A 27,710-nucleotide genomic window follows, 5' to 3' on the forward strand; every position below is an offset into this window, starting at 1 on the left:
ATAAAAATATTCAGATTCAATCAAATTTCGTAGATCCACCCAAAAACAGGAGCTCTTTAGGTGCTCCTGTCATATCCATTAGATTGAAAGTCAAATACTTTTAAAACCTCCATGAGAGTCTACCAGACGTCTCTACTTGGTTGATGGGATACTTGTTTCCTTGCCACCGTGGGATAGTAATGAGAGTCAAAAGGTAAAATTAGCATAAAATGATGCGACCCGAAAGGGTTTTCACAAAAGTTAGTGCTGGTGGTCGGTTGCTAGTTTCGGTTCACATCTGGGTCCCTGTTTTGATTTCATTTTACGGCCACTTTGCATTTTATATGTGGTTGTCCTATTTACGATGAAAATGCTAGCGAGCAACACATTTCTCCACTATTTTTGGAGAAATGTGGTGAAAACTGTTGGCTTGTTACATTTGGATTGTTAGCAAATATATAAATGTTCGAGGACGAAAGAATAAAAATTCGAGAACAGTAAAAAAACGAATTTGTGGTATAATTTAATCATGAGTGAAACAATCAATTATCTCTCTACGTCGTCTCTATAAGTCGAATAGTTATGTAGCCGAAAATCACGATCATTGAATTCCCTCTATAAATAGACAATTAACTTGGTTTTAATTGTATCAACATAAACATAAATTCTTACTGTGAAGTTCCACCGATCGCATAACATCCGATTAGGAACAATTTCCGGTTGATGCGTCATTCTGTCAAAACCCAGAGATCTTATATCTGTCGAACAGCCGTCGAATGATAACGGTCAGTGCAAGAAAGAAGAATCCTGTGAAACTGGCTATTAAAAAATCAGAGGCGCGTCGTGAGACATTCTTCGAAATTTGCGGATATAAGTATATCCATATTGATGACATGGCTAAAAGGGCTTATTTTAGAATAAGAAGCTTGTACACTGTAAGGCAATATTTTACACAAAAATCACTTATAACTATTGGAGTGGCTGTAGTAATCTCAATTTTAAATTACATGTCTTGTGTCTGGGGTGTCGCCTCACAGAGAAACCTTATTGTTGCAGAAAGAGTTATTCGGTCATTGGCTCGATTAGTGTTGCGCAAAAGAAAGTTTGATCCAGTGTCGTCCGGTATAAAGTTAGATTTAAATTGGTTATTCCCAAAGGATATGTCAATTTTTCGTACACTGTATTATGTATAAAATTGTTAAGCTCAATAATGTTCCATTTTTTGACGGTTATTTTTGTAAACTATCTGAGTTTCACAATCATATGACTCGGGGCTCGAGCAACAATAATTTTCGTAGTACCATGAAGCCAAGGACAGAATTTGGGAGAAACTCTTTTAACTTTAGGGGAATATTATTATGGAATTCACTACCTAATGACATTAAGGATGAACTGAGTTATGTTACGTTCAAAAATAAGTTAAGGACCTATTTATTGATGAAATAAGTTAAGGTATTTATTGATGAAATAATTTAATCAACTCGAACTATTATTTGTAAAACAATATATTTATGTTAAATCAAGATGAGCTTGATATTGTTTAAGCGACGTAGATGATCAAGATATTTCCTACTAGATAGGGTTTGATCATTTTTGTAAATTATTTGACAAAATTTGTGTGCTGAAATAAATCTATTATTATAAGTGCTCGTTCTAATATCATAAAATCACAATTTCTTATCAAAAATCATTTGTAGACGTATATATTTGGTATCTCTAATTGTAAGTAAAGACGATGTGCAAACTACACTTCATAGTGCATAAGTGTACAGGATATGACACTTGGTCATGACCAAGTTGGTACGTAGACTGAAGCAGAAAGTGAAAAAAGCTGACAGGACAAGAAATAAAAAGCAAGTGGGACCCAACTATTTCTTCAAGTGCTGAGCTGACCTGACAGTAAATTCAAGACTGAATTGCTGTTAGTATGGTCTGTTGAACAATAACTGTTTGCATCCTTGCTTGCCAGTCTGGACTTATTTTACCTGACTTTCTCTTTTGACCCATGATGGTGTCCACGCCTCTCATTCAAAATTCACGAGCTGCAAACATTTATTCAAGCAACTGACTCTCTTGTACGGCACGACCGAAATAGAAACTACTGACAACTTGTTCCTCTAAGGAGCCCTCTCTACCCCAGTGCTCTCACAATGTACAAAGTTCTCGGGAAATAAAAACAAACAAACCTGCGATATGATAACATCAAATCTGTATGAATTTAAAATGTGATTCAATTTATCCTAGTATTTATTTAATATTATATGAAAATGGCACTACAATAATTCCTCTTAACTGAAACTTGACATGTAAAAATGTTTTAAAGATACCCAATCCTGAAATATAAACATATTTACTTGTCAGCAGTGTTCGACAAAAATCCAACTCATGTTTATCTTGCAGTGCTCATGCATGCTTACGGCATTAGGTGTGCCGTAACTCTGCCCTTTCTAACTATTTACTTTGTACGTTATAAAGTGAATAGAATTAAGTAAATAGGATCATTACTTTACATAAACTACTATGCACAATTTACATATGTACTATTCTAGGCTGGAGAAAGTCTGTCGAAAGTTAAATCAAGACAAGAGTTAAAATAGTTTTGTATGCATCGAGTAAATAAAACGGTGGGGAACACTGTGATTCCTCTTTTCGTGGTAATGGAAGCTGGGCAAGCTAAAAAAATTCTCAAGCTTCCAGCCTCGCTTTCTCAGTGTTGAATGTTAATACTTGATCTATGAGTTGTAAATATCAGTCAAGTGCACCCACTTCGCCCGCTGTGATGTCCATCAACGGCTCATTTATCAATGTCATCACCCACTTCAATCCACTCTCATCTCAACCGGAGAAAGTTATTTTATGCATGCACGGAAGAAGGAACCCATAACAGCATCACCACACCGGACCGGTAATAAATTTTGCTGGTGTTGAGAATCGTCGGAATTGGATGTGATGATACGAAGCCTTATGATTCATGATACGCAGTACATATGTAGATAATGTGGAAAGTAGTTCAGTTAAGCCCCATTTGATGCATGACAGTTAAGGCTCTCTCTCTTTCTCGGAGAAAGCGAAATTAGTGCTTCTTCAAGTAAGTGAGATTTCCTTCGAGATACAAACCTGGACGAGTTGAGATTTTAAAATATACAGAATCCTTTAGTTTTGCCAAAGTTATTCACGGCGGTGGAGAGTAAATTAATTTATTTGATATGGAAGTTTTAATTTACAAACTTTCCAGAAGAGTTGCTGCGTACATCAGGATCCGCTGACTCGTAATACTTACATACGTGCTCGTATAAGGCTTTTTTTTCTTTTATTAGAGCAAAGAACTCGCATAAAAATGAACAATGAGCTGAAAGTGACAGGAGCACATTTATTTTATTCATTGAATACCCCAACAAGTCCACCAAGCCGAAGTAAGTATGTACGTAGTACATGTAGTTGAAGTCGACTCCTTGGCAGAACGTTTACAAGAACATGAAACAAATTAAGAGCAAATCCCATTCAGCATAAAACAAATCTGGGTCTAGTTGTACAGGAACATTTCATTCGAACAATGTTTTTTTTCTCTTGATATTCGCATGAAATTCTTATTCTGGCTTATTTTATGTCAGCTGTTTAATGTTTATGTATGTATTTAAATTTTTACAATGGCTGCTCTTACGAGGAGCAAATTAAGTATACATTTAAGTCACAAGAGTATTATGGGATTCAGACGGAATGTCTATCTGTTTGTCACGCAACAAAAATTTCCCGTTTCTGACTTTTGAAGCATACACACAAACTACACGTGTAACATTTTCTAGCAAATCCTCGTAGCTAGTGCTGTCAGATAAAATATGGAGGACTTCAATTATGCAAGCAACTTGTTTCTAGGATTCAAGAACTAAAAAACCCACGATATAGTTTTCATATGCCCGAGCCAGTCCTACTTTATCTATTCTTAATTTCTAAAACCAGAGATTTTTGGATATCTTAGGACCACTATTGTACAAAACTAGAGTTTCTACTGTGCATTGGTACACAAATTGCAAAATATACTCGTCTTACCTTTTCTGACTAATCTCTAAAACGTTGTGAAAAAAAATCCTCAAATTTGCTGGTTTTCGAAATTATGCAAGATGAAAAAAGTGACTGGCTCGGGCTAAACATACGTAAGTTTTTCATTTACAAAGGTTTGAGTTATGCAAAAAAACTGGAAGGATTTTGAATGTGTACGATAAAAGCAACATTGAAAATAGTAACATTCATAGTAAGTATAGATCCCGAATATCCCACTTGGAAATGTGAATGAACGTTGTAAAAAAAGTTGTTATGAAATATGTATAGCCAGCTGCGGATGACCACCCACCACATCTCACGCTTCAAACTACCCAGGCGAATATAATAGTTTTCATGTATCTTATCAAACCATTATTAAATTTAGTATGTGGTGGTAGTCCTTCAATACACAAAATTTTTGAGCCCAGGGAGCAATTCTCAACATATCGTCCGAACTTGAAATCTCGAAAAGCGTAAAATTTATGGAATGCAAACTGCACAACTTTGGTCGTTTACTGTATAGTGCAATGTTTTGCCTAGCATTTTGAATATCCACTCGCATCTCACTTGTGATCACACATAAATAGTGAAAGCCCTTGTAACGGTGTAGATGCATTCGCATTCATTCGCAGTTTACCATTATGACCCCTTCGAGACTTTCACTCCACATTATCTTCCATTGTGTGTAGCAGGTTTTATGGCGGTTTGATATTTTAGAAGGTTATGAAATTATTATGACGGATCCTTTTGTTGCCATTTCAATTATAAAGGTAAGGAAGGCAAGCCGTTATTGTATGGCGACTGGGAAATGTAAACGTTTGCTAGGATGCACTTATTGTGCTTACCAAATGATTTAATGAGATTTTGAGTAGGTTCTCTTCCGCTCAGCAAACATCTTAAATATTAAAATCGTACCTGCAGTCTGTGTACTTTTGCCTTTTTTAGTGACCTGAATTCTACTCTACTTCTTATGTTGGGGCTATTGATTAGGCACAAAAAGGGACTTATACACATACATTTACGCGTGTATGTACATATCCTCGCTCTGGAGGCGTGTTTGGATATGGTGTATTAAGCTGGAAATATTTCAAAGATTTCTTTGTTCCCTTTTCTTTGAAAGTGTGGGTGAAAGTTCGATGATGCAAGAAAGTGAAATTGTAGGATTTTAAGCTCTTTCTCTCTCTGGTATTGGTACATAATCAAGGAAGCGAGTGTGTTGTGTTGCAGTCACTTGCTTCCTTTTCCTGGGTGGTTTTGTTAGTGAGAGAAAGTGAGAGTGAGTCCAATCCGCTGCACAAAGGGCTTTAATCCCCTTGGGTTCATAAAATGTATATATTGAAACTACGTACGTACACCTACCAATGTGGGCTAGACGAAAGAACGCCAGCCGCCAACTATGCGTCTAAGAAAGGCTCAACACCGGCTTAGGGTCTCATTCTCATTGGACTTGACAATGCGTCATATATATCAAAATCTACCCTTCTGAACTCGTGTCGATTGAACGCATCGATGAATGAGACGATTTTGTCGCCAGCAGAAAATCAAAATTCAGATAAGCACATTTTCTTCAAGAGTTTTGATTTTGAAATTAAAGTAAGAATTTGAAAACACTATACACAGTTTTATGATTAACATACTTAAGTTTCTCTCGGCTAAATCAATAAAATCCGGTAAATAAACACAGACAGGTAAAATCCGTTACAATACATAATAATCATTCATGCTATTTTTATTCCCAGACTTGTTTCACAATTTTATTCAGCAAAAAAGTGCTTTTATTACTTGATTTGCTTACCAAATCTCACTTCGTCCGCCTTGGGGATTAATTGCTCAAGTGTTTTGGATTGCAATGCAAATGAGGTTCTTTTATCTTATTTTTTGTAAGAATTTTTACCAAAGTCTTAAACTGTCAATCACAGAGAAATGCTTGTTTGGTAGAAAGTTATAAAAAATGTTTTCATTGTAGTGTTTTCCAATTAACATTTTTTCCAAACGCGCGAATGTACGAAGCCATTCAAAACATGGAACCCTTTTCTGATTTAATTCCCATGCATTTCTTCATCTACCATTTAAAGACCTGAATAAAAACCAATTTGACAACGTGCGAATTCCATGCGTTCAACATGCACGTATAAAGTCTCCATTATTCCATGGTAAGCCAACTCATGCAGAAATGAGCGACTTAAGTAATTCAAGCCTGACGGAAGGGAGCTGTCTTTTCTTTCTTGTTCGTACGTATTACATTATTACATGCACCACATGCCACACCGACGCTTTCTCTCTCCCTCTCTCACAACCAGATTTTGAGAGAATTCTATTCTATTTTGGCCACAATGCGAGAAAAGACGAGTCTGCTTCATGACAAGATGAAGAAGATGTCCATCCACTTTGAGTCATCTTTATAAATTTCAAAAGGAAGTCTTTCAACTTAACCTGGGCATTAATCTCGTTCCTCTTCATTTTCAACTCAACTAAGCTAACCATCTCAACTTTGAGACATCCCTTTTGTCGTTACAATCCTTTCATCGTCACAGAAATTCTCAGAATAGGTGCTAATAATTATTACCAGGTCTTCTACATATTACATACATACGCATATAGATTTATACATATTTAATTATACGCATGTGTTTGCAAAGAGCGTAAATCTAGGTGAATTTTTTTAACAGACTATGTACATTTTTTTACCTGCCTATTCAAACATAAGACCTCAAGTGATTATTCTTGCAAACTAATTTCACGTCTAACAATGGCTAAATTGAAAATTCGAGTGAATTGTTATCCTCGTGCATGTGAAAAACTCTAAAAGATCAGTTAAATAACAGCACTCAACAAAAGCAGCCATAGAGTCAATGGGGTTACTTTCCTACAATTTCAATTTTCTAGCCTTTGAGATTTTTTCTATGAGCGCTAGAATGACCAATTTATTCACAGCCAAACAATTTTCATTTTTCGTGGAAAGTCTTCAGAAGCGTGTGGGCGATATAAAAAGGTCAAAGAAAGGGATATGAGACGCTGAGTGTCATAAAATAAAACACAATAAAATGAAATGAAAGTCCTTTCAAGGAATTGAGAGTGATCCAATCTGTCTTCGCTTCCCTCTGTGCGTGCAGAGAGTTTCACCTGGAATCCTATGTGCTCGTTCTGTGTCTCTTTAAAATTGAAATTTCCGAATTATTCTACCGGCTTTTATGGGTCGTAACGTGCCGAAGCACACACAGCGGTACACATTGGTCGAAACCTCCACTTGCTCATGAATAGGGAAAAAGTAATAAATTTGTTCTGTAGCCGTGATTATGTGTAGCGATTTAACTATCATCCCTAAACATTTAATACATGGCGATGCGATGTAATGTCCACCAAAATAAAATAATTCGATAAAGAAGGGATAATTCCGGGTTTGATTAAAGCGTAAAATACGAAAATGGTTTAGAATGCATGCATTCATTTGGCCGTGTCGTTTTCATTTTCAGCAGAAGTTATTAATTTATCCACTTGATTTCCGAGATTAAAGCTGTTTAATGAAATGATTACGGAAATACCAAAGTCACATAAAGTAGTAACCACTTTACTTTCTCCTCATATATACGTACAAACATATAGGTATCCAGCAGTTGTAGTTGGCTCGTATCCAACGTCCAACAAGCTGAGAAAGCAGCCAAGTCTCATCAACTTTTATTTTATTCACTTTTCCTGCTCACCAGTAACTAATCCTAAGTATGGAATACATAGGATAGGTTTATCTCTCTGATAGTCTATCTACTATAAACCTGTAAGAAAAACAAAGTTAGACTTTACCACTTCCAACGTATTAATTAGTAATCTCAGATTGCAATCATGACGATTAAAGTTTCTGTGACCTTTCTGGGGTATGTTGCGAATATGCATCTAATCCTAAAATAAAACGCAGGGTGCGTAAGTAAGAGTCTATACTGATTGGTTATTAGCTTCACTTCTTCTCCTCCAAAGGCTTCCACTTATATTTACATCTTTCACAAGTCCAAGGAACCTTTACAATGCATGTAACCATTGTGTCATATGTTTTTCCCCTTCGAAAATCTGTTAAAATTGACATATCTGACATGTTTTCGACATCCTTGTTCTCGAGGTCACTGGGGTGTCGCAGGGCAAAGCAGGTATCATTTTATATTTACAACACTTGGTTTAGAATATGATGGTTGGGCGTGTGGATAGAGCAGATTAAGTAAAGTGCAATTTTCAGCACACACTAGCTGTAATTATGTATACTTAATGGGCTTCTTATACTTTTTGTGCAATTTTCTTTCATTTTTTATTCGGCACATATGCACACCGTATTTTTAACAATTTGCATGCTTGCAAAATTGTGTTAAATTTATAAAAAAACGTACTAATATTTGTACGGACCGGCAGTGCTTGTGGTGGCCAATAGCATTGGGATCACACCAAGGAACCATTAAAGAAAGTTACGTCGTAGAAATGGATGAAAGATAAGGAAAAGTTTTGTAACTTTTATGTGTATGTGAGATTATCCTATTCCTAAGTGCTTCTCCCCAACGCTGGGACTACAACTTTTACCAATTTATGGTAATGGTTTCAACCCACACCAGACCAACAAAGTATACGTCTGTGTGTGAAACATTGTTTGGCTGGTGGGTGGGTGGGTTGTTGGTGATGTGATGGAGCCCAGTTTGGCACGGCTCGAGCCACTTTCACTTTGTCCACCCAGAAAGTGTAAGGACAATTGGGGAGGAAGACAAGCATCCATCGGGAATGGGATTTAATTCAAATGATGGGACGACCCTTGTTGTTGCAACTTTGCAGGATTTTTATGCGTCAGTTGGCAACTGTGAAGTAAAAGTAAATTATAACGTATAAGGAATCAATTGAGATGGACTTTGAAAATATATTGTGATGACTGACAGACAGTAATTTTTAGAATTATGTAATAGCTCCATTTGAACCAATGCCCTAAAAGATCAAAGTTTATATATTTAGTAAAGCTTATTTATTTTGAATGATATTGCCAAGCTCTCAAGATTTGTATTTCCAACTAGTAGTTGAGTTTGCAGCCAAACTTTCTAGTAATATATAAAGCTTTGAGTTAATGAACCAGAAAATCCAGTAATTTAAGAAATTAAACATGTGAAAGAGTAGGATAGGTTGGCATTTGGCATCACTTATGTTTTAAACATGCACAGCAATTGGATAATTAAGGGTAAGAATTAAGTAGCTAAGCTAATGGACAGTCGTAAAAAATTCATGAATTTGCTACATTTGTATTAATTTAGCAATATAATGAATTATAATGTGAAAGGGAAAATTAAACACTTGGATTAATGATTTAATTAGATGTTCTTGAGTAGCGACATATTAGAGCCAATAATAATGATACAATGCTTATTTATATATGTTTCCAGGTTTAAACTCCACTTGCCCCACATGGTCTGACCTCGCCTGGAGCATATTGGAATCCGTCTTCAACTGCAGGGAACAAAGGAAGTAAAACATTTACAAGTTCATAACTAAAAAGTACAACTCACATAACAATAATCGTTAGAGAGATAATAACGATAAAGCAGAAGTTGGACCGTTTGGCTGCTGCTACATACACTGAAAATATTACGGAAGTGTAAATTGTGAAAGTGTGAACGAGCAGATTTTAAGGGGAAATCCGGTTCACGCTACTCTGTCTGCCACGAGCAGTACAGAGCTGTACATCAGAGAAGTGCTTTTCCCGTGCTGTGAAGGACATGACATGAGGAAAACTTGGAGAACCACCTTCACTCTTGGTGGAGGTGGATCTACGACACACTTAAAATTAAAAGATCACAGGAAGTGTGTTCAAGAAACCATAAGTAATAGTGCAAAATCTGGGTCATGGATGCACAAACGACACCATTTGAGAACCAAACATCAAGGAAGAACTTTATGGGGATTGCCCGTGTTTGTGATTTTAGCACTGACCTCCCTTACCGGTCATGCGATTAATCCAGGTAGGATAAACAACATGAAAGAGGAATCTGTATAATCTGAGACATTTTCTGCAGAGCATGTACAACTTGTGAGCAACTGTTGTAGACGTGCTTTTATTTTTGTTCAATTCTTGATCTTTGGAGTTGACAGGCCTTTCACTGCTTTTGTCGTGTGCATGGTTCTGGATATTTTATTGTCCTGCAATAACGTAATTTTATTGTGTCAAAAGATTTTGTAGAATTTAGCTTTTGTTGTACGTGTAAGCGTTTGGATTAGGCCATCAACCATGTCATCAATTTACACCCCAGAACAAGGCAAACCCATAAAAATATCGAACAACAACAGCCAGTGACACAACACAAATTAACTCCTTCTCCGTTTTATTCCTACGTATGTACATGCATCCACTGGCAATACATCGTTCACATTTTATGTACAACAACATCCTTTTGCTTGGTGATAGATGAAGAATTTATTTAAAGTTGCATCACGTCTCACGCATCTCGATCCTTACCCTGCACATCCACCACGACCTACTGCTACGTACTACAAAGACTAACTGCAAATACACATTGGGAAGAAAACGATAAAGTCAAAAGCCAGTGAGCTCCCTTTGGGATCTTTTCCAGAAAAAAAGTGAACAATGTTCATTTCTAGTCCGACGGGGAACAGTGGAGAAAGTCTTTCTTGCTATTGCTGTAGGCGCTTAGTTTCTGACTGACATTACATTAGACGAGAACAAAGTACAAAGTTATTACTGACAACGTTGCATTCATATCATATGTGTTGCTCCTTACAACTTTAAGTAGTTTTCCCTTTCTTCTTCTGACTTTCTTGAATGATGAAATGTTATTGGGCAACACTATACGGCTCCCATGCTCCAATGCATAATACTGCAGGAGAGCCAAGGTTCCGATAATAAATTGTATATGGATAGTACTTGACATATGAACTCGTTCATGTATGTATATGTACATACATATATCGAAAGTTGAACATATTGCTTCTGATAGATATTGCGTTTTTACTTGTTGAAAAAAACTACCTTCGTTGTGGAATCAACTCGTCTAAGTATTTTTGTAGTTGTATCGGATTTTACGAATTCATATCATAGTTGTGCAATCCACTTACAGACGACTATTAATATATATCAACTAGGAAATTCGGGGCAAACGTGTATGAAAAGTAAGTACGTTGCAACAGTATCCGATAATTTATTTTAGAAAGTCCAGACCTTGTTAAACAAATATTATTTATGAGGAACTGGATATGTTTAATATGTGTAAATGGATGACCTGAAAAGTTTGGAGCTAAAGGATTCGATAATTTAAAACTTTCAAATTTGTATTTTAAAAAATCCTGTGGAATCGATACGGAAATATTGAAATGTTATGGAATGAGTTTTTAGCAGTTAGGTATATGTACTTATATGAACGCACGTGAAATGAAAACAATATACTTGAGCTGAAAAAATTCAATAACTTTGCCTACTTTCACCTTCATCATACTTTCTCTACAAATAATCCAGCTTTATCCCGCATTCGGGTAGCTCTACAATAAAAAATATTGAGTACCCGCCTCCATCCATTGTTGCCAACTATTTAGTTGTCGGGTAGTACTTTCGGCATAGTGAAATCAAATACTGAACCAATAATTATTTTCAGTCTCATTGTAACTTGTAGAAATTGAAACACGAACTAAACATTACCGGTCCATTTACTCTTTGAAATACACCCAACCGATTCGCCACCACTTTCACCATTGTTGACTACAAGAAAGAGTAAGCAATATCTGAAAATGGTAAATTCTGAGAGGTCCTTCCTGCATTTGTATTCCCAAACTTGTTTCTATAAACGAAGCCTATTCAGCTCTACATTCAATTCAACACTCTGTATATATTTCCCTCATCGAAACTATTTCTTTAGTGAATCTCGAAAAAGAAGTTCTCACGCTGTCTTTTCAGTATTTGTAAAATTATGAAAAACATCTGCCGTCCTTTCACTTTGAGAAGGAGTGGAATAACAAGCAGCGAAGGAGCACGTCGTCCTAGGTATGGATGGATGTAGGTAGAAATATATCAACCCAATTTTCGGTTGTGTCTTCATTGGCAAATACGGAGCACGTAACGGTTGCTCATGCATGAAGTAGTAGCCTACCACACACCAGGCAAAAGGGGGGAAGCAAACAAATTGGAAATGTGTACCAAGGCAGGCAGGGCAACGCGAAATCCGAGAATTCCTCTCCAGCAGCAGGAGAGCTCACGAAATGAAGAGATTTTGGAGAGTGAGAAACAAGGACGAGACGAAGATGAGACAAGACGCACGCGAGGTGAAAGTGGATTGTCACACGAAAAGGATGAAATCCGAAACCTCGCCGCTTCTTCGGTTTCCTAAAAGGCCGTGTCACTAGTCCAAACGACGCTGTAATATTATACCACGATATTGGTCCATCATGTGCACCCACGAAAAAAATAACTGTCAACTCTGACATGTTCCTAGTAGTAGGTAGGCAACGTTCAATGCATGTAGCAATTTACCCATGAACGAGTTTGCTTGTAAATAATTCCTGCAAAGTCCTGTAAAGGATTCTTAATACAAATCGTAAATTCCTGTTACTACTTCCTTTCCATTATACGTAAAATGGGTGCACTTCATAATAAGCTGAGTTGGGCTTGTTACATTTTTTTGGGTTTGCTTTAAATATTGGCCTTTGTACAATTACTACTTTAAAGATGGGCTTATTTTATTACAACTTTCCATGCACTTTTACAATGTGAAGGACTGGTGTAGAATTTTTGTTAGAAATATGTACATTTACGTTCTTGCCGGACGCTGAGCTTCTTCAATCTCGCAATGAAAATATGAAACTTTACTTTGGGAAATAACTTTGCAAGGTGGCATGGGAAGTAAAAAAAGGGGTAAAGTATTTTATTGTGGAAAGTTGTGAGACTTTTTCCTGGTTCACTTTGGAGCTGTTGGGCATTTGTTCATGAATAATGGACAAGGAACTCATCACTTTCTCCAATGCTCTTCAATCTTAGGACAGGACGACGGGTATGGAAAGTATTACACGTAAAGGAACGAAAGGAAAACATGCTACTCACTCACTCACTCAATATTTTCAAATTCCAATTCGATCCAATAATTTTGAAATTCTTCCAGGCTGTCGGTGCATCAGATTTGCGACGACATTTGGAAAGGAATGGGGTGCATTTGTTAGCCCAGACTTTCCTGGAGAGTACCAACGCGGAAATGAAGCAACGGGGGAACATGCCCCCTCCCCCCAACGGGGAATTCCTTGTCTCCTCTACCTATTTTCAGGTACGGGCGATAATCTATAATCCCTTCTCCTCTATCAAATTAATTAGGCAATTTCTAATCCCCTCTCATTTTTATCTTGTAATGCTGTACCTCTTTTCAGCCCCTGTCGACTACATCGTTCAACTCAACTTTAGCCACATTAATCTCCCAGCACCACAAAATGGGTATGTCATTACTCTTTGCCAACTAATCAGTGTAATACCTACCTAAAATACCTACATGCGTCAAAAGTAAGTTGTTCCAGCTTCCAATGCATTCACATCAAATAAATAAGGACTGAATGATAAGTATGATTTCCACCATTTCCTTTCTAACTGAACGAGTTAGTTGAATTTGCACCATAGCAAAATATCGCTTGCTTAGAAAACTTTACAAAATGTGATTAGCGTCATCATGCTGTCAATTTGTGCTGTCAATTTGAAATATGCATGCTGTGTCCACGGGTTGCGTAAGTGAAGACGGGCTTTCCATTTCAAGTAGTTGTTGACGCTGGTGGAGGCGTTTCACCTCTTACCCACTCCACATTTCCATTTTCAAAAGCAAAGCAAGTGCGATACAAATAGAACAGTGTGGATTAAAAAAGAGGCTGAAAGTGTTTACTGGGTTAGAAGAATGGTGGGCAAAAACGAGTAGAAAGTTACGGCATGCAGTTCATGGATGGATACGTCATTCACACACACGAGGACCATATTCGAACGATATCCCCCATGAATTTTTGACGAATGGTTGCCATTTACCACCACTTTCTTCCATTGTGGAAATAAACTCTAGTCCATAATACATACATACCACTCACAGTTGGTGGACAATTTTGACCCAGATAAGTATAGAAAATTTATGTCAGATGATCTAGGTATGTATATACACATGTAATACTAACGTGTATCTATGTATGTATTTACTTATGTACGTATGTGATTGTAAATACGTGTATTTATTATCCTTAGTCCTTTGTGGCTCGTCTATCACATTATTGGACTTGTTTTTATCAATCACTTCTGTATGTTATTTTTTGCAGGTGTCATTCTGGTGACTATCTTAAGCTTTTCCTTCATCTCGACTCCGAAGGTGTAAATGAATCCACGCCATGGAATTCTTTAATATGTGGTGAAAGGTCAAACATTACTTGTAAGTTGTATTTTAAATATTAATTGAGAACTTTTGGCATAGTGTTTTACATGTGTAAATAAAGACGTGTTGGTGCCATCTCACTTTGACTTTCACCGTACTAGTGTATTAATAATGGTTGGTTATACATGTATAACTGCTCCTATCAACTGCTAAAGATTTTAACTTCTTGTCATATTTCTTAATTAATACGGCTGTCGTAGGCTCGTAGTGTGACAGTTTAAGTAACATCGTCTTTTGGTGTACTTTGATTTTCGTTGAGGGTCATTTTCCTCAATCTTGAGGGGCGTGAATTTTGTGTACCTAAGTATGTTTACTAATTTGTTTACATCCCAACATTCCAACCAATTCGAGTGAATATACATGTGCAAATGAATATAGGTTAGAATCTCGGTATATTTAAAGTCTTATATATTTTGTTTCTTACAGTGTGGTCCAAAGGAAGACACCTCGTAATTCAATTTCATGCAGCCGGATCCGCCTTCGCCGAATCTAGAAAGTCTACTGGACCACTAGGCTTTCACGGATTTTTTCGCTTTCTTAATTCAAGTGAGTCTCGCAGAATAACAGAACTTTATGCTCGGACGAATAAAACTTTGCAACTTAGGTAGAATTGTGTTTTCATAATGCGTTCATTTTTTTTAAATTTGATGAAAAGCGATTTTTTGGGTAAAGTCTGTCTATAACCGACATGAAATGTAGCGCCAAAAATTGGTTGGCATGTACGTCTAGTCTTTATAATGAACCTTACAGAATTTCCACTTGGGAACCTCGTACTGTATATTAGTAAAATCATGTTCACAAATGGAAATCATTGGTGATTTATGTCCCATCTCATCTCCTTTATTACTCTCTAAACTCGAGGAAAGATATTTTATAGGTCTTATTGATTTACTGAGCTGACAGCGTTACTCTACTCCACTGCACCAAAGAGTAAGAGAGAGGAGGAGGAAGACGACGACCAAGAAAAGACAAATCCAGCCATGCAGGGTCATCACATAAGGCCCATGGATAGAAGTGCCCAGCCAAACTAATCTTACCAAACTCCCCGTTTGAGGACAAATAGAATCGGCAACGGTTGAGTCAAGTGGGAATAAAAGTAGTGATGACCCAGTTTATTCTCCTAAATCTAGATCATGAAAAATTTGTCGGCTCGCACAGATAGGAACGAACGAAAGGCTTTTTAACTTTCAGCAATTTAGTCCTGCCCAGAGGCAATAATGTCCTCCGCATTTTATAGTAATTGCTGTTATTAATGAAGGATTGACGAGTTTGACGTACTCATAAATCCAAAAAGTGGATTATTTCAACAAAAAGAACCAATTTATGGCCATTGTCTCGAGAAAGAAAGTTTATATAAGTTATCCATCCGGTAGTCGAGTTGCCCTCTGAACTTACACAGGATCATGGTCTGATTAGATTAACATGGATTCAAAATTGGAAAAATTGTTCAGCCGGAACAGAAGGAAATAAGAAATTTGCTCGAGTGGAGGAACAGAATTTTAATTTGGGATGAACGTGCAGTGTTACACAAAGTTAAAAGGTGCACGTGCAGTGATTCCATAATCATTAACAGGTACAACAGACCTAAGAGTGAAAGTCTGTTACTAGATAATCTAGTGCTGATTGGATTATAAAAGTTGTACAGTACTGCAAAAACACCGTTTCGTAAAAAATTGTGTTAAATATGACACCATTTTACAATGTTTGCAAATATTAAGCTCAACCTGGATTGGGTTTCCTGCAGTTGTGTTGGGATTATAATTTTTTCACAAAATAACAAAAGTTCCTACTCTGATAATAATGACTCATTATCCATAATGGCTTCAAACATCTTTATTGGTAAAAGTTGCATCGTTCCAGTATACCATTATTCAGTATATGCATACGCATATACATAAATATAGTCTCAACACGCAAGATAATTACTGGCAAGTGCCCACCAACACACATTTAGATATACCCTTCCGGCCTAATTGTATAGCGTATACGTTTCAACACATATTAAGGCGAGGCAGCTTTATAGATACGACGAGGAAATGAAAAACTAATATCTTCCATAACAGGGAAGAACTTTCTCGACTTTGCGTTAAGCATCATTTCCTCCCTCTTTCTTCATTGCCAAAAAATAGCTTTTTGGATTACGACTCATTTTTCTACTCTAGTTTTATCTGACCAAGTGATGAATTCTTACTTTGTTACAATCTTGCCCAAACCTCTTTTGTAGCCAGAGCCAAGGCCAAATGGAAAGTTATCGTCTCCCTCTCATTCCTCTTTCTCGCAGGCTTTTACGACGCCCTCGTATAAGCCGCGCGGTTGAACCTCCAAATCCAAACTCATTCAAGTTATTCTTATTAAAACCATAAAAATAATGCGTAATGAAAGGAATGAAATGTGGAGAAGTCTGACAGATGAAAGCTGTATAACTTGATATCTGACAAGAAATCTCGAAACCTGTGTTAATTAATGAGACTGGCTCAACCTTGGCTTATTTCAAGTCTGAATAAATGGTTTCGTGGCCACTACATGATCTAATATACGAAAGACCGGCTTGTGCGAGCCTGAGACAACGTATAAGTATGAAGTTAATGTACCGCAAAGGAAAGTCGATCCTCCAAATGCTCCAAATGAATAAATGACAAGAATGGTTAGCATTTTTTGTTAATCAGAAAAGCCCTGCGTTTGGGTAGCTTATTATAATCAAAAGTTTTGATTTTTTGCATTTTTTAGGTCAGTTCGAGTCTAACGGACGATTGGTAGCGGGAACAAAATGTGATTACAAATTCGAAAGTAGAAATTATTCATCGCCGGAAGGAAAATTCTTTTCGCCGTATTATCCATCCAATTATCCACGTAAGAACAAGTAGCACAAAAAGAAAGTAGTAGGTTGTCTTCTACCCATCCATGTTTAATTATTAAAAAATACTAATTTTTATTCTCTAGATAACGTCATGTGTACCTACATGTTTCGTGCCAGGTACGAATTTTAAAGAAGGTCACTTCCTGTAACCTTCAAATTCTATAATTATCAAGTGGAAGCCCATGACGAGTATTATTCTTGCATGAAAGTCTGTACCGATAAAACTTGGTTGTGTAATACAAAACACAAAGAGAACGGAGAAAGTTGAGAATCTCCAAAAGTTTCGCAATGTTGCATATCCGATTTAGCTTTACCTCCATTGTGAAATAGTTGACGTATTGCTTCATCCATGAATTATTATTATAATTAATGATTAATTGAAATCCTTCTCCGCGACAGATTACATGAGAGGGTGAAAGTTGTATTTGAATCGGTGGCCTTGGAGGCAGCGGTGTATAGGTATTTTTTAACCACTTTTTCAACCTGGTAGCTATATGCATACATATGCACGAACGTGTGTAAATCTGAATTATTGCATAATACATACCTGACATTCTGACTTGTGATGTATAGTTGCTTGAACAAAACAGACATGATTCGTGTGCTTGACGGACCAAACTCACGCTCCCCCGTGATTGCCCTAATTTGTAATACTGTAACGGATTACGAGGTAATGTACTTATTATGCTGATGAATTGTTCATTTTGTGCATTCATCGCTCGTTCTATTCAAGTTCTATACACTGAAGTTCCATACACGAAGTATATGTAATAATATTATGTTGTCTATAAGTTGTCTATAATCCCATACTTTTATTTCCTGTCCTTTTTTCACACCACTTTCACTTTCAGATACTGTCCAGTGGCCAAGAGTTAAGAATTGAATTCATCGGGAATTCTGATGAGACAGGAATGGGATTCAGGGCCAAATTTCACTTCATTAAAGTAATTTACGACGATTTTTCCGATCCATACGACCCTATGCGATTCAATTTACAGCAGTACTTCCCCAAAATGGGTAAGTTAAATTAAGCATTAAATTTATTAAATTACGCGTTTTACACGTCAGTCCTTGGCTTGTCTACTATGTACTTCCTTGATCTCGCAAAAAAACGCTCACCAGTTTTGAAAATATTTATTTAAGCACTTACATTTTTTATCAAATATATTTGGAATACATGATATTATTTTATTGTAGCTGGAGAATCGACAATCACATAATGTTTATGTAGCTATATGCTAAATACTTGCAAAAATTGAAATATATTTTGAGCAGGAGATACCCGAATTAATTAGTTCAGCCGTAATTTGGTTGGTTCTTCGTACTTCCCCATAACCCACTGTCGTTAACTCATTAGTTTGCTTAGTTCCTAAAGTGAAAGCTGGAACACAGAGAGAGTATGACCGTTTCGACTCGCAAGTTCCGTATGGACGGGGATACACACTATCGTAGACGCAATCTTAACTCGAATTCCTCCGTTAAAACCATTTGAGCTTCGTCGTTGCAGTCCTTGTCAGGGAATATTTCACAAATTACACAACAGAGATCACATTAACGAACCCAAACCCAAGCTGACTTGGCAAGTTGTTAGCTTTTGTGGTGTATGCCCACCTACATACGTACGTACATATCCCCACTCACCACTACCACTGCCCAAGCTCCTTACGAACAAAAACTTGAACAACACACTGCTATTCACTAATGTTGCAAGCAGAGTGCCTGTTAACAAAGAATTTGCATTGAATTGCTTTCAGACATTCCCAAGCCAGTGGGGGAAGATGGTCAAGAGCCTCAAGCCTCCACTTTAGGTGAGTTAACATTTCCACCAAGAGAGCCGACTTTCTCCAGCCTTTTATTCACCCGTTTTATGTTGAAATTTAGTACAGCTCATCTCCTCCAAAGAGTGAGACGGACTCGAATCTTAGTCTTCCTTAAGCTTTCTTGTGTCTATTTATAGAATAGATAAAAAGAGTAACAAGGTTTTGGAGATAATTACGATAACCCATCATTCAGCACTGGTTATATTACAAAGGGTTTATGTATAATTTTGATAAAATTTGAGTTTTATACTTAATTTTACTTTCGTAAATATGTTTCTACGTCCTAAATATATGGTTGCTGAGATATTGGCAGTGCATTATTTGGTTTTCATCATAGGATGAAATGATGCGATTATTATTTGGATATGAAGAAGATCATCACAGTTGACTGATGGCCTCTCCTTAAGTTTTCACCAGTGTTCTAAATTAAGAGGAAGGGAAGAAGCCACTGAAGCGAAACGAGACTTTATCCCCCTACTCCACCCCTCGTCATCGCCTTACTTATAAACTTGAACCTTGTTCCTCAACTTCCTTAATCGTACGAAAATGGCTTCCTACTTACTTACGTTCTCAATCTTATGCTTTGACGCAGAACCCAAAGTTAAAACAGGAAAGGAGAGTTGATAGTGCTTTCTCTATACATTTTCTCAAAATATTATGAATGGCGATTCTTTTCTGGTATCAACCATGGAGTTACTAGACGTGCTTACTATATGCTTATTCTGCCATACCATGGTTTCAGATCAGTGGAGCAGACAGGGCGTACTTTTATATATGGAATAAGTAACGCGAACTACTTAACTCATCAGACTGCTACTCTCACTCAAATCAAAGTTGAAACTAGGAAAGTTTAGAATTAGGAAAAAGTTTGTCAGGAGAACACTCATCTAATATTTTGATGATTCAATTAGGATGACGACGAGAAGGCAAAACGAATGCGAGGACAGTGTCGGGATTAACTTTATTAATTTTGAAAAATTCATTAAGTTGACACTTGAAATCATCATTATTCAGTTAAATTAATAATTCAGCAGAAATGTCAATGCTAATAACTTTCACGAGTTGCCTAATGGAAAATATATACGTATGCAGTCCTATTCCATGGCATGTACGACATCCTCGAAAGTGAAAGCAGATTTTCGACAGACACATTTTCAAATTAACTTAGCAAAGCAATTATATCTGGAAGCAATGGAGTTCTGTCTAATAAGTCAAGTGGCTGAGCGATTCTGTCCAAGTTATCATCTGAAAGTTTAGTTGAATTTGGGATAGTTAGCAGTGCAACCAACTCTTGAAGTTAATGCAAATCAATGTCAACAGACAACTCACTTGAATTTAGCAAAGAAGTTATAAGTCACAACTGACATCTCTAATTACCTTTACATGCATAAGTAACGTTCTCCTCTTCCTTGTATGAGGCACCAATTTCCAAATATAACAGTGTACCTGATTATGTAACAATTAATCATGAAAGACGTGTTGTGCAAGCTTTCGCGTAAAATATCAAGTCGTAAAAGTAAAAAAAATTACTACCACGAATTTATTCATACATATGTGTATAAAAGTACATGTGTATGCATACAAAATTTCGAAAGAGTAGAAACACACATCCAGTGTTTGTCCATCTTGTGCAACGCTATTCTCATCAAGCAAGATAAATCCAGTTTTTCACAACCCTTGCACTAAAACGGAGGCTTTTCATTTCTTGGCCGTCCTGATGTTTATATATCAGCATTTACTGCACCTTTCTATTAGGCAGCTTTGTAGCAAACATTGCCATAAAAGTCCGTTTGGCTAGTTGCGGTTGGATGGGCATTATTCCAGTTCCACCTCGTGTGCATGTACATATGCAGAGGGTGGTCTTTTCCCAGTGCCTCTTGTTTGCCAACGTAAACCAAAAACGGGCCTGCTTTGCTTTCTCCAATTTTTTACCCATATTACTTTGTGTGTAAGATTATTGCTCATATTCAAGGCCCATCCGCACTTTTACGCTCATCTTTTTTTACCTCCAAGTAGTATCCTCCTGTTTGGTGTGTGCTTTGCCTTCAAAAAGCACACATATTCATATGTCCGTAGGTAGGGTTGAAAACATCATCCACTGCAAGTTAAGATTTCTTGAGCCAGGTTTTCTCGTTGAGCTGCTGCTTCTTCGGTAGTCGGCATGGAGTGAATGGCATGACAGTGAAAGCACTTTGATCATAAACCAAGCGTGAGAAGACGTATGGCAAAGACCAAAAGGATCGAGCGGAAAAAATGTAGTGTTGTAAAAATCGATTCAGTAAAATTAAGGCCATCAGATATTGGTTTGGTTGGATTACATTCTGGTTGGTTGGCCAGTCTTATCCATTCCACGGCTAGTAATTTGGTGATAGCAGTGGTCAACTCTAGTTTAACAAAGTTAATTCGTTCTTGTGGAAAATGTACGTGCTCGTGCCGTAAGAGACATATTATTTGATACAGATCCGAGCCAGCAGGGAAAAGTACATATGTATGCATGTAGGAGTTTTACCTCGACACTCTATGGCAGCATCCCTTGGCAGTAACTCATCATCATTGGGTAACACGGACTCCTTCGCCATTTCTGGATGAGCTACATACACAGATCTGCTGGTATGTACCGGTCTCGCGAACTGAGGAGGGGAGGTTGTGTACTATCAACTCCCGGATCTCGATGCCCTTTGGATATGTGGTAGTGTCCCATGAATGAACAAGAACCCTGAAGTGGTTTAATGCCATGGCCACATTTGCGCCCGCCACACCCACTCAAAGGTGCCCAAAAATCGCTTTCACTCTAGCTTTCACTCATTCAAAATAACGCCAAAAATCCAATTTTACTCCGATTTTCAAATTTATTTCACCATTATACTCCCAGATAGTTGCTCTCTTATATACAACATCAAATTCAACTTTTTGGAATTCTTAGTATTTTTAAAATTTAAAATTCTGAATGAGCATTGTTGTGGAAATCAACAAAACAAATTATTTCTGCGAGATAATCATCAAAAAAGTTGAGTTTGATGCTGTTTATAAGAGAGCAACTATCTGGGAGTACAATGGTGAAATAAATTTGAAAATCGGAGTAAAATTGGATTTTTGGCGTTATTTTGAATGAGTGAAAGCTAGAGTGAAAGCGATTTTTAGGCACCTTTGAGTGGGTGTGGCGGGCGCAAATGTGGCCATGGCATTAAACCACTTCAGGGTTCTTGTTCATTCATGGGACACTACCACATATCCAAAGGGCATCGAGATCGGAGAGTTGATAGTACACAACCTCCCCTCCTGAGATAAAGGGAGTTTCTGGGTCTAAAAGTGAAATTCTAAATATTCATAAAGGGTCGTTGCAATTTTTGTTGCCTTTTCGGAATACAATTGTACTCCAAAACTCCAAAAACTTTTAAAATGCAACAAAGAAGTTTTAAATTTGGAAATTTACTTGAAATGAAAATATTTATCTCAAAGTTGTGGTTCTATTTTCTTTCCAAGTGTGTGTGACAATGCATAGCCAAGTTTAGTTCAGAGAGGAGTACAGTACAAGGCACGTCCCACATGAGCACAACACAATTTTCTATTAATCTTGAGTTCAGTGAGAATTAAAGTGGACCAAATGGTGTGTCGACGTGTATTGCACATTTAAAGTGTACTGACTGTGTTCAGGCCCTGGAAGTAACTTATGCACCAGCACTACTACACTACATATAAGTATACACCCTCATTGGATTGACGTTATACATACGAGTGTACATATATCTTTCGAATAGCTGCTGCATGACCATACGATATCGCTCGTTCCGGATGAATATCAAATCCCTACGGGGGGTGCCATGTTATTTTGACCGGAACACGACCGCCCGTATCATTCAATGTGATCATTTACACTGCGTCGGTTTAAAAAGCCTGTGTGTCCACTATGAACAAGGATTGGATAGCACTACATGACAGTAAAATAAGTAATAGTAGTAATAGCATTAAGTATTAAGTGTAAGTACATGTCTGGATGAGGACGAATCCATTTATCTCTCGCTCATTCACGAATTCTGCTGTCTCCGTACTTTCTCTTTGATCTCTTTCATCCATCCACCAACCCACAAAATCTACCGGGTGATGCAGGTTGCAGCCTTGGTTCATCAGTTTCAAGGATCAAAACCGTTCAACAAAGCCAATGTTATGCTGCTCCCGTTTGATGGACATTATTATCCGGCAGTGTCATTACTTTCGTTGATACAATAACTTTTCATGGTTAACACCTGCTGTATAAAGTTTAATCAAATGTTTGCACAATAAGAATAAAATGTCCGACACTGGATGAACCTGGTTTGCTTCAAATTTGATTTCGGTTACAATACATTCTATCAGTTGGCCTAATACAGCTGCTGATGGCTGATGCTTTCTCAATATTTATGTTTCTACAAAGTAATAGTACAGTTTCGATGTTTTGATTTATTTATACTTCGGAATTCTAAAATGTTCCTGTCACCCGTATGATTTTAGTTCCACAATGCGACGAAGTTATTCACTCTGACACTGCAAGGAATGGCACTTTCTCTAGCCATGGATATCCGAATCCCTACCAGCCGAAATCTCACTGCAGATTCGACTTTATTGGTATTTATATACTTTTATATCATTTGCAAATATATTCTTCTCATGGGTCACAAATTTTTGCAGGACATGGGAGACAACGAGTTCAAATATCTTTTGTAGACTTTCACTTATTTCACACGGATGAAAAACTGTACATCCCAAGACTTCACTCTAGAAACTCATCCGAGAATGGAGATGGTGACTCAAAGTAAGCAAATTTACTATACATAATAACACTTAATATTCTTTTCTTTACTAATTAGCAATTCTGATCCTAGTTTTGTGTGATAACTAGCTAAGAAAGTTCTGATTATATTTTGTGGCTCTGTGAGACAAATACATGTTATTCCATTCTATCGAGGATTCCCATGGTTTAGAACTTTTGCTGGTGTGGATGTGACTTTTCCATTCCATCGGATCTCACGTGCATCTGCCCTGCCTGTCTCCGCCTTATTCCTTCAGCAATACTTTACTTTCCACTTCCTCTGATTTAACTTCATGTCACAAACAAACAAACTAATAAGAAATCTAACCAACCAACTTTTGACTTTCTTTGGCTCCCACTTTCTCTTCTCACCCGCCTATCTATGCATTAGGGTGCAGGACCCACCGTACTACGCTCGGTCTTATGTCTACCCAGTGAGTCCCAACAACACGTTCAAATATATTATTACTGCACTGAACTCCTCTTATTTTTCTAAGCCTTCAGTCTTCAGTGTCAACTGTCAACTTTCTTGTGTTGGTTTGCTCAGGAACGTGCCACAAACTTGGGAGAAAGGGCCAACCACAAGTTCCGTGTACAAAATAAATTAACACAAAAAGATGCAACACTTAATTTTAATTCCAAGATGACATTTCTACACTTGCATATTTAGCGCAGAACCCATAGTTGAATCTGTGCATAGTTACACGCATCTACATAGTTAAATCTACATCATGTAGAATCACCTGCGTATGTGTGTCAATTTTCCTTCCGAATAACCAAAAGAAAGTAAGAGAAAGTAACCACCAAAGACTTTTACTTTTGAGTTTTGAGACTGAACGGCCTGATGGAAATATTATGTTTGTCGGATCCTACAGGAGTTTGTTGGATTCCATGCTTGTTACTATTTAATGTGTCTTTCTCCTTTTCGGGTTTGGAAATCCACGATACGCTTTCCTGATAGTTTGTGTGCCCTTTTACATCCACTACTAAATACATACAACTCTAACAACAACTATGGGCTTCATATATACAGTATTTGTAGTAATACGTATCGCTGTAATCCTTGAGTTAAAGAAGTTTTTTCCAAAAGCCAACATAAGTTTAAACTTTATAAAGGACTAATGATGTTGAAATTGGGCGCACATGTTTTCTGTTTTTCTAATCATGGAGTCATGTGAGTTTGGTTATGTATAGTACATGTATGAACTTAGCAATACTGTCAACTGTACTATATTATGTTAGATAATTACATAAAATGCGGATTCAAATACTGTTATTGCTTTATCTTAATACGGAAAAATTGTGTGTAATGAAAATTTTTGGCGTGCTTTTTCAGATGTGCCTTTAGTGACACTATCTCTGCCTTCGTTTATATGAATGGAGTGCGAGTTCGTATTTTAGAACACTGTGGTTTAAACCCTCCACCAGGTAATTAAACCGAAGTGGTCACAAAGTTTTACCGTGTAATTACATAAAAAATATAATTGTGGATTCTGTTTTATTAGATATGATGTCTAATGACCATCGGTTTACATTAGAATTCAATGCCAAAGCGTCCACGACCACGCCACCTTTTCGTGGGTTTTACGCGCATTATGCTTTTGTGGAAGGTAAATCGATATAAATATGTAACCATTGCGGGTCGTGATACCTTCTCGTTTTCATAAGACAAAATATCCACACATCTCAATAATGATGAATGATGGCAATGCATTTTATCCGCAGTGCAGAGAGAATTAATATTGCGAACTGACGTGGTTATTGGAATTTTGACAGATTTCGGGGTGAAAACTGGTGGTCTTCAAGCGATTGAATACCCGTGTGCATTCATTTTTAACATATCATCTCATCCCAATGGAACCATTTCGTCCCCAAATTTTCCAGGAATATATCCCAGAGCCACTGAGTGTCACTACTTTTTTCATGGAAATGACGAAAAAGGAGCCGTCGAACTGTCCTTTGACTATTTTGACATTGCTGGAAGTTATCCGTAAGTTATCTCACTCTGTCATTTTCCTATACGCCACCGTACTTATGAATGACAGCGGTGAATGAGTACGAGTAGAAGGTTACGATAAGATTTTCATAAAACATAAAAAAAGTGCATAGAAAGTTAAAAAGTTTTGGTAGGTGCGTAGGAAGAAAGACTATCATATTAATTCCGAGTTATCCAAGTTTTATTGGACTTTTTAACATTCAAAGTTACACTTTATGTGCAAACTTATGAACAACCTCACAGCGCCAATAATGTACGCGTACACGTCGTTTATTACTGGTCCATGAGATGGAAATGGGCATAAAACTATTTTTCTTGCTCTTGGCCATTGTCTATTTCTATTACTCAACTTTGTCACATCCACTATTCTCGTTTGTGCTCCTGAACAAAAATGTTTGGGATTTTTGTCAGACGGAGCATTTCTGTAGTACCATTTCGAGTGGCTCAAATTATTAGCACAAGGAGTAAGTATACATGTGGAGTGGAAAGCTGAGCCGAAATGCATTAACAGTTGGGAATGAAGAACCTCTGCCAAAACAAAATATTGGCAAAATCTCAACAACATAAAATTTTGTGACTTTTTCGTGATATCGATACTGGGTAAAAATCTAATAGTAAGCCCACTGCACAGAGTGTTTATTCTTTCTGATGGATTGTCGCACAAAAGGCGATGTCACAGTCTAGACCGTACGTAATACGTGTGAAAAATATGTGGATTATTTCAGCTTTTGCGATCCTATATTTTATCTTCTATTAAATATGAGTACTTTTCCAATAGCACAGAAAAATATGCGTACGTACTTATTCAGTCTAATGTATTTACTAATTGGAGAAATTATCAGCTTACATGGGGAAAGTTAGTATATCTGCAACTTGAATTTGTGTGCTTTTGATCTAGATGCGACAAGGAGTGGGATGATTACGTGGAATGGGGCGACTACTCTTTTATGCCGACAGACTCCAGATTTTGGAGGAGGTGTGGTTACATATCCAGTCCTAACCTTCGGATCAGTGGTGGAGGTCCGCCAGCCAAGTTTCTTAGGTTAACTTTCAGATCGAATGATAGATGGGCAGATAGGACCGGATTCCACGCGAGCTTCACCTTTACTCGACAAATAAATCACGTCACTTCATCCACTTTCAGCAATGGTGGAAGAAATGTCATATTTCCCAACAAACAGACCACTCCGTTATTACTATTCTTCTTGGGTACGTACATATATACATTCACTCGCGAACTTTCCCCCAAGTAAGTACATTAATACAGTGGGGAAACAGACCATATAATCATAAAAAAACTTTGTATTGCTTTTCTTAAAAAATGATGTCTTACATCCAAAAATGGATGTGGGCATATTCGCATAATAATAAATTTTTGCATGCTGTTAAATGTTGATTTTTCATATTTCAGGTGTGATAAAGGTGATGGGATGTTTGATGAGCCGTTTGTTGCCTTCATCATAAATACATATAGCAATTGATGAACCAATGATACGATCTACGGTGAGGATATACAGTGATACATACACAATTATAGCAATGGTGCTGTTAACGACTGATTAGGTGCGGACTTTCTAGTTTTATATAGAGCACATATTTATATATGTAGACTACGTATTAAATTAACTTGTGTAACTAATTAATTGAAAACATAAATAAATATTAAAACTGTGCCTGACTTCCTTTATAGTCTTTATTTGCCTCTGCATATACACAAGTAACATAGTCACATACTGTTATCATATTGCATGCTATTTAATTTGATAACTATTACATAGGTTGAACTAAAGTCAAATACACCGCATATCTTATTTTCATTTTAACCATT

At 37.1% G+C, this 27,710-nt stretch overlaps 1 protein-coding gene across 2 annotated transcripts in view; it reads left to right on the forward strand.

Annotated features, from left to right (window-relative positions):
- The window catches only part of LOC110843386 (suppressor of lurcher protein 1-like), a 34,516-nt gene extending 6,961 nt beyond the window's left edge, over positions 1–27,555 (forward strand). For both annotated transcript variants that reach the window (XM_022089348.2, XM_035847669.1), the window contains 18 exons: positions 9,417–9,992; positions 13,134–13,292; positions 13,393–13,456; positions 14,311–14,420; positions 14,850–14,969; positions 17,151–17,273; positions 17,364–17,397; positions 17,680–17,739; positions 17,854–17,950; positions 18,132–18,297; positions 19,035–19,088; positions 23,589–23,702; positions 23,766–23,889; positions 25,223–25,314; positions 25,392–25,496; positions 25,663–25,876; positions 26,781–27,091; positions 27,294–27,555. In XM_022089348.2, the coding sequence (XP_021945040.2) occupies positions 9,755–9,992; positions 13,134–13,292; positions 13,393–13,456; positions 14,311–14,420; positions 14,850–14,969; positions 17,151–17,273; positions 17,364–17,397; positions 17,680–17,739; positions 17,854–17,950; positions 18,132–18,297; positions 19,035–19,088; positions 23,589–23,702; positions 23,766–23,889; positions 25,223–25,314; positions 25,392–25,496; positions 25,663–25,876; positions 26,781–27,091; positions 27,294–27,346 (2,238 nt within the window). In that variant the 5' untranslated portion in view covers positions 9,417–9,754 and the 3' untranslated portion in view covers positions 27,347–27,555. The remainder of the gene's footprint in view (positions 1–9,416; positions 9,993–13,133; positions 13,293–13,392; positions 13,457–14,310; positions 14,421–14,849; positions 14,970–17,150; positions 17,274–17,363; positions 17,398–17,679; positions 17,740–17,853; positions 17,951–18,131; positions 18,298–19,034; positions 19,089–23,588; positions 23,703–23,765; positions 23,890–25,222; positions 25,315–25,391; positions 25,497–25,662; positions 25,877–26,780; positions 27,092–27,293) is intronic.
- The last annotated feature ends 155 nt before the right edge of the window (positions 27,556–27,710 follow it).

Source organism: Folsomia candida, unplaced genomic scaffold (assembly GCF_002217175.1).
Source record: "Folsomia candida strain VU population unplaced genomic scaffold, ASM221717v1 Fcan01_Sc002, whole genome shotgun sequence".
NCBI lineage: Eukaryota > Metazoa > Arthropoda > Collembola > Entomobryomorpha > Isotomidae > Folsomia > Folsomia candida.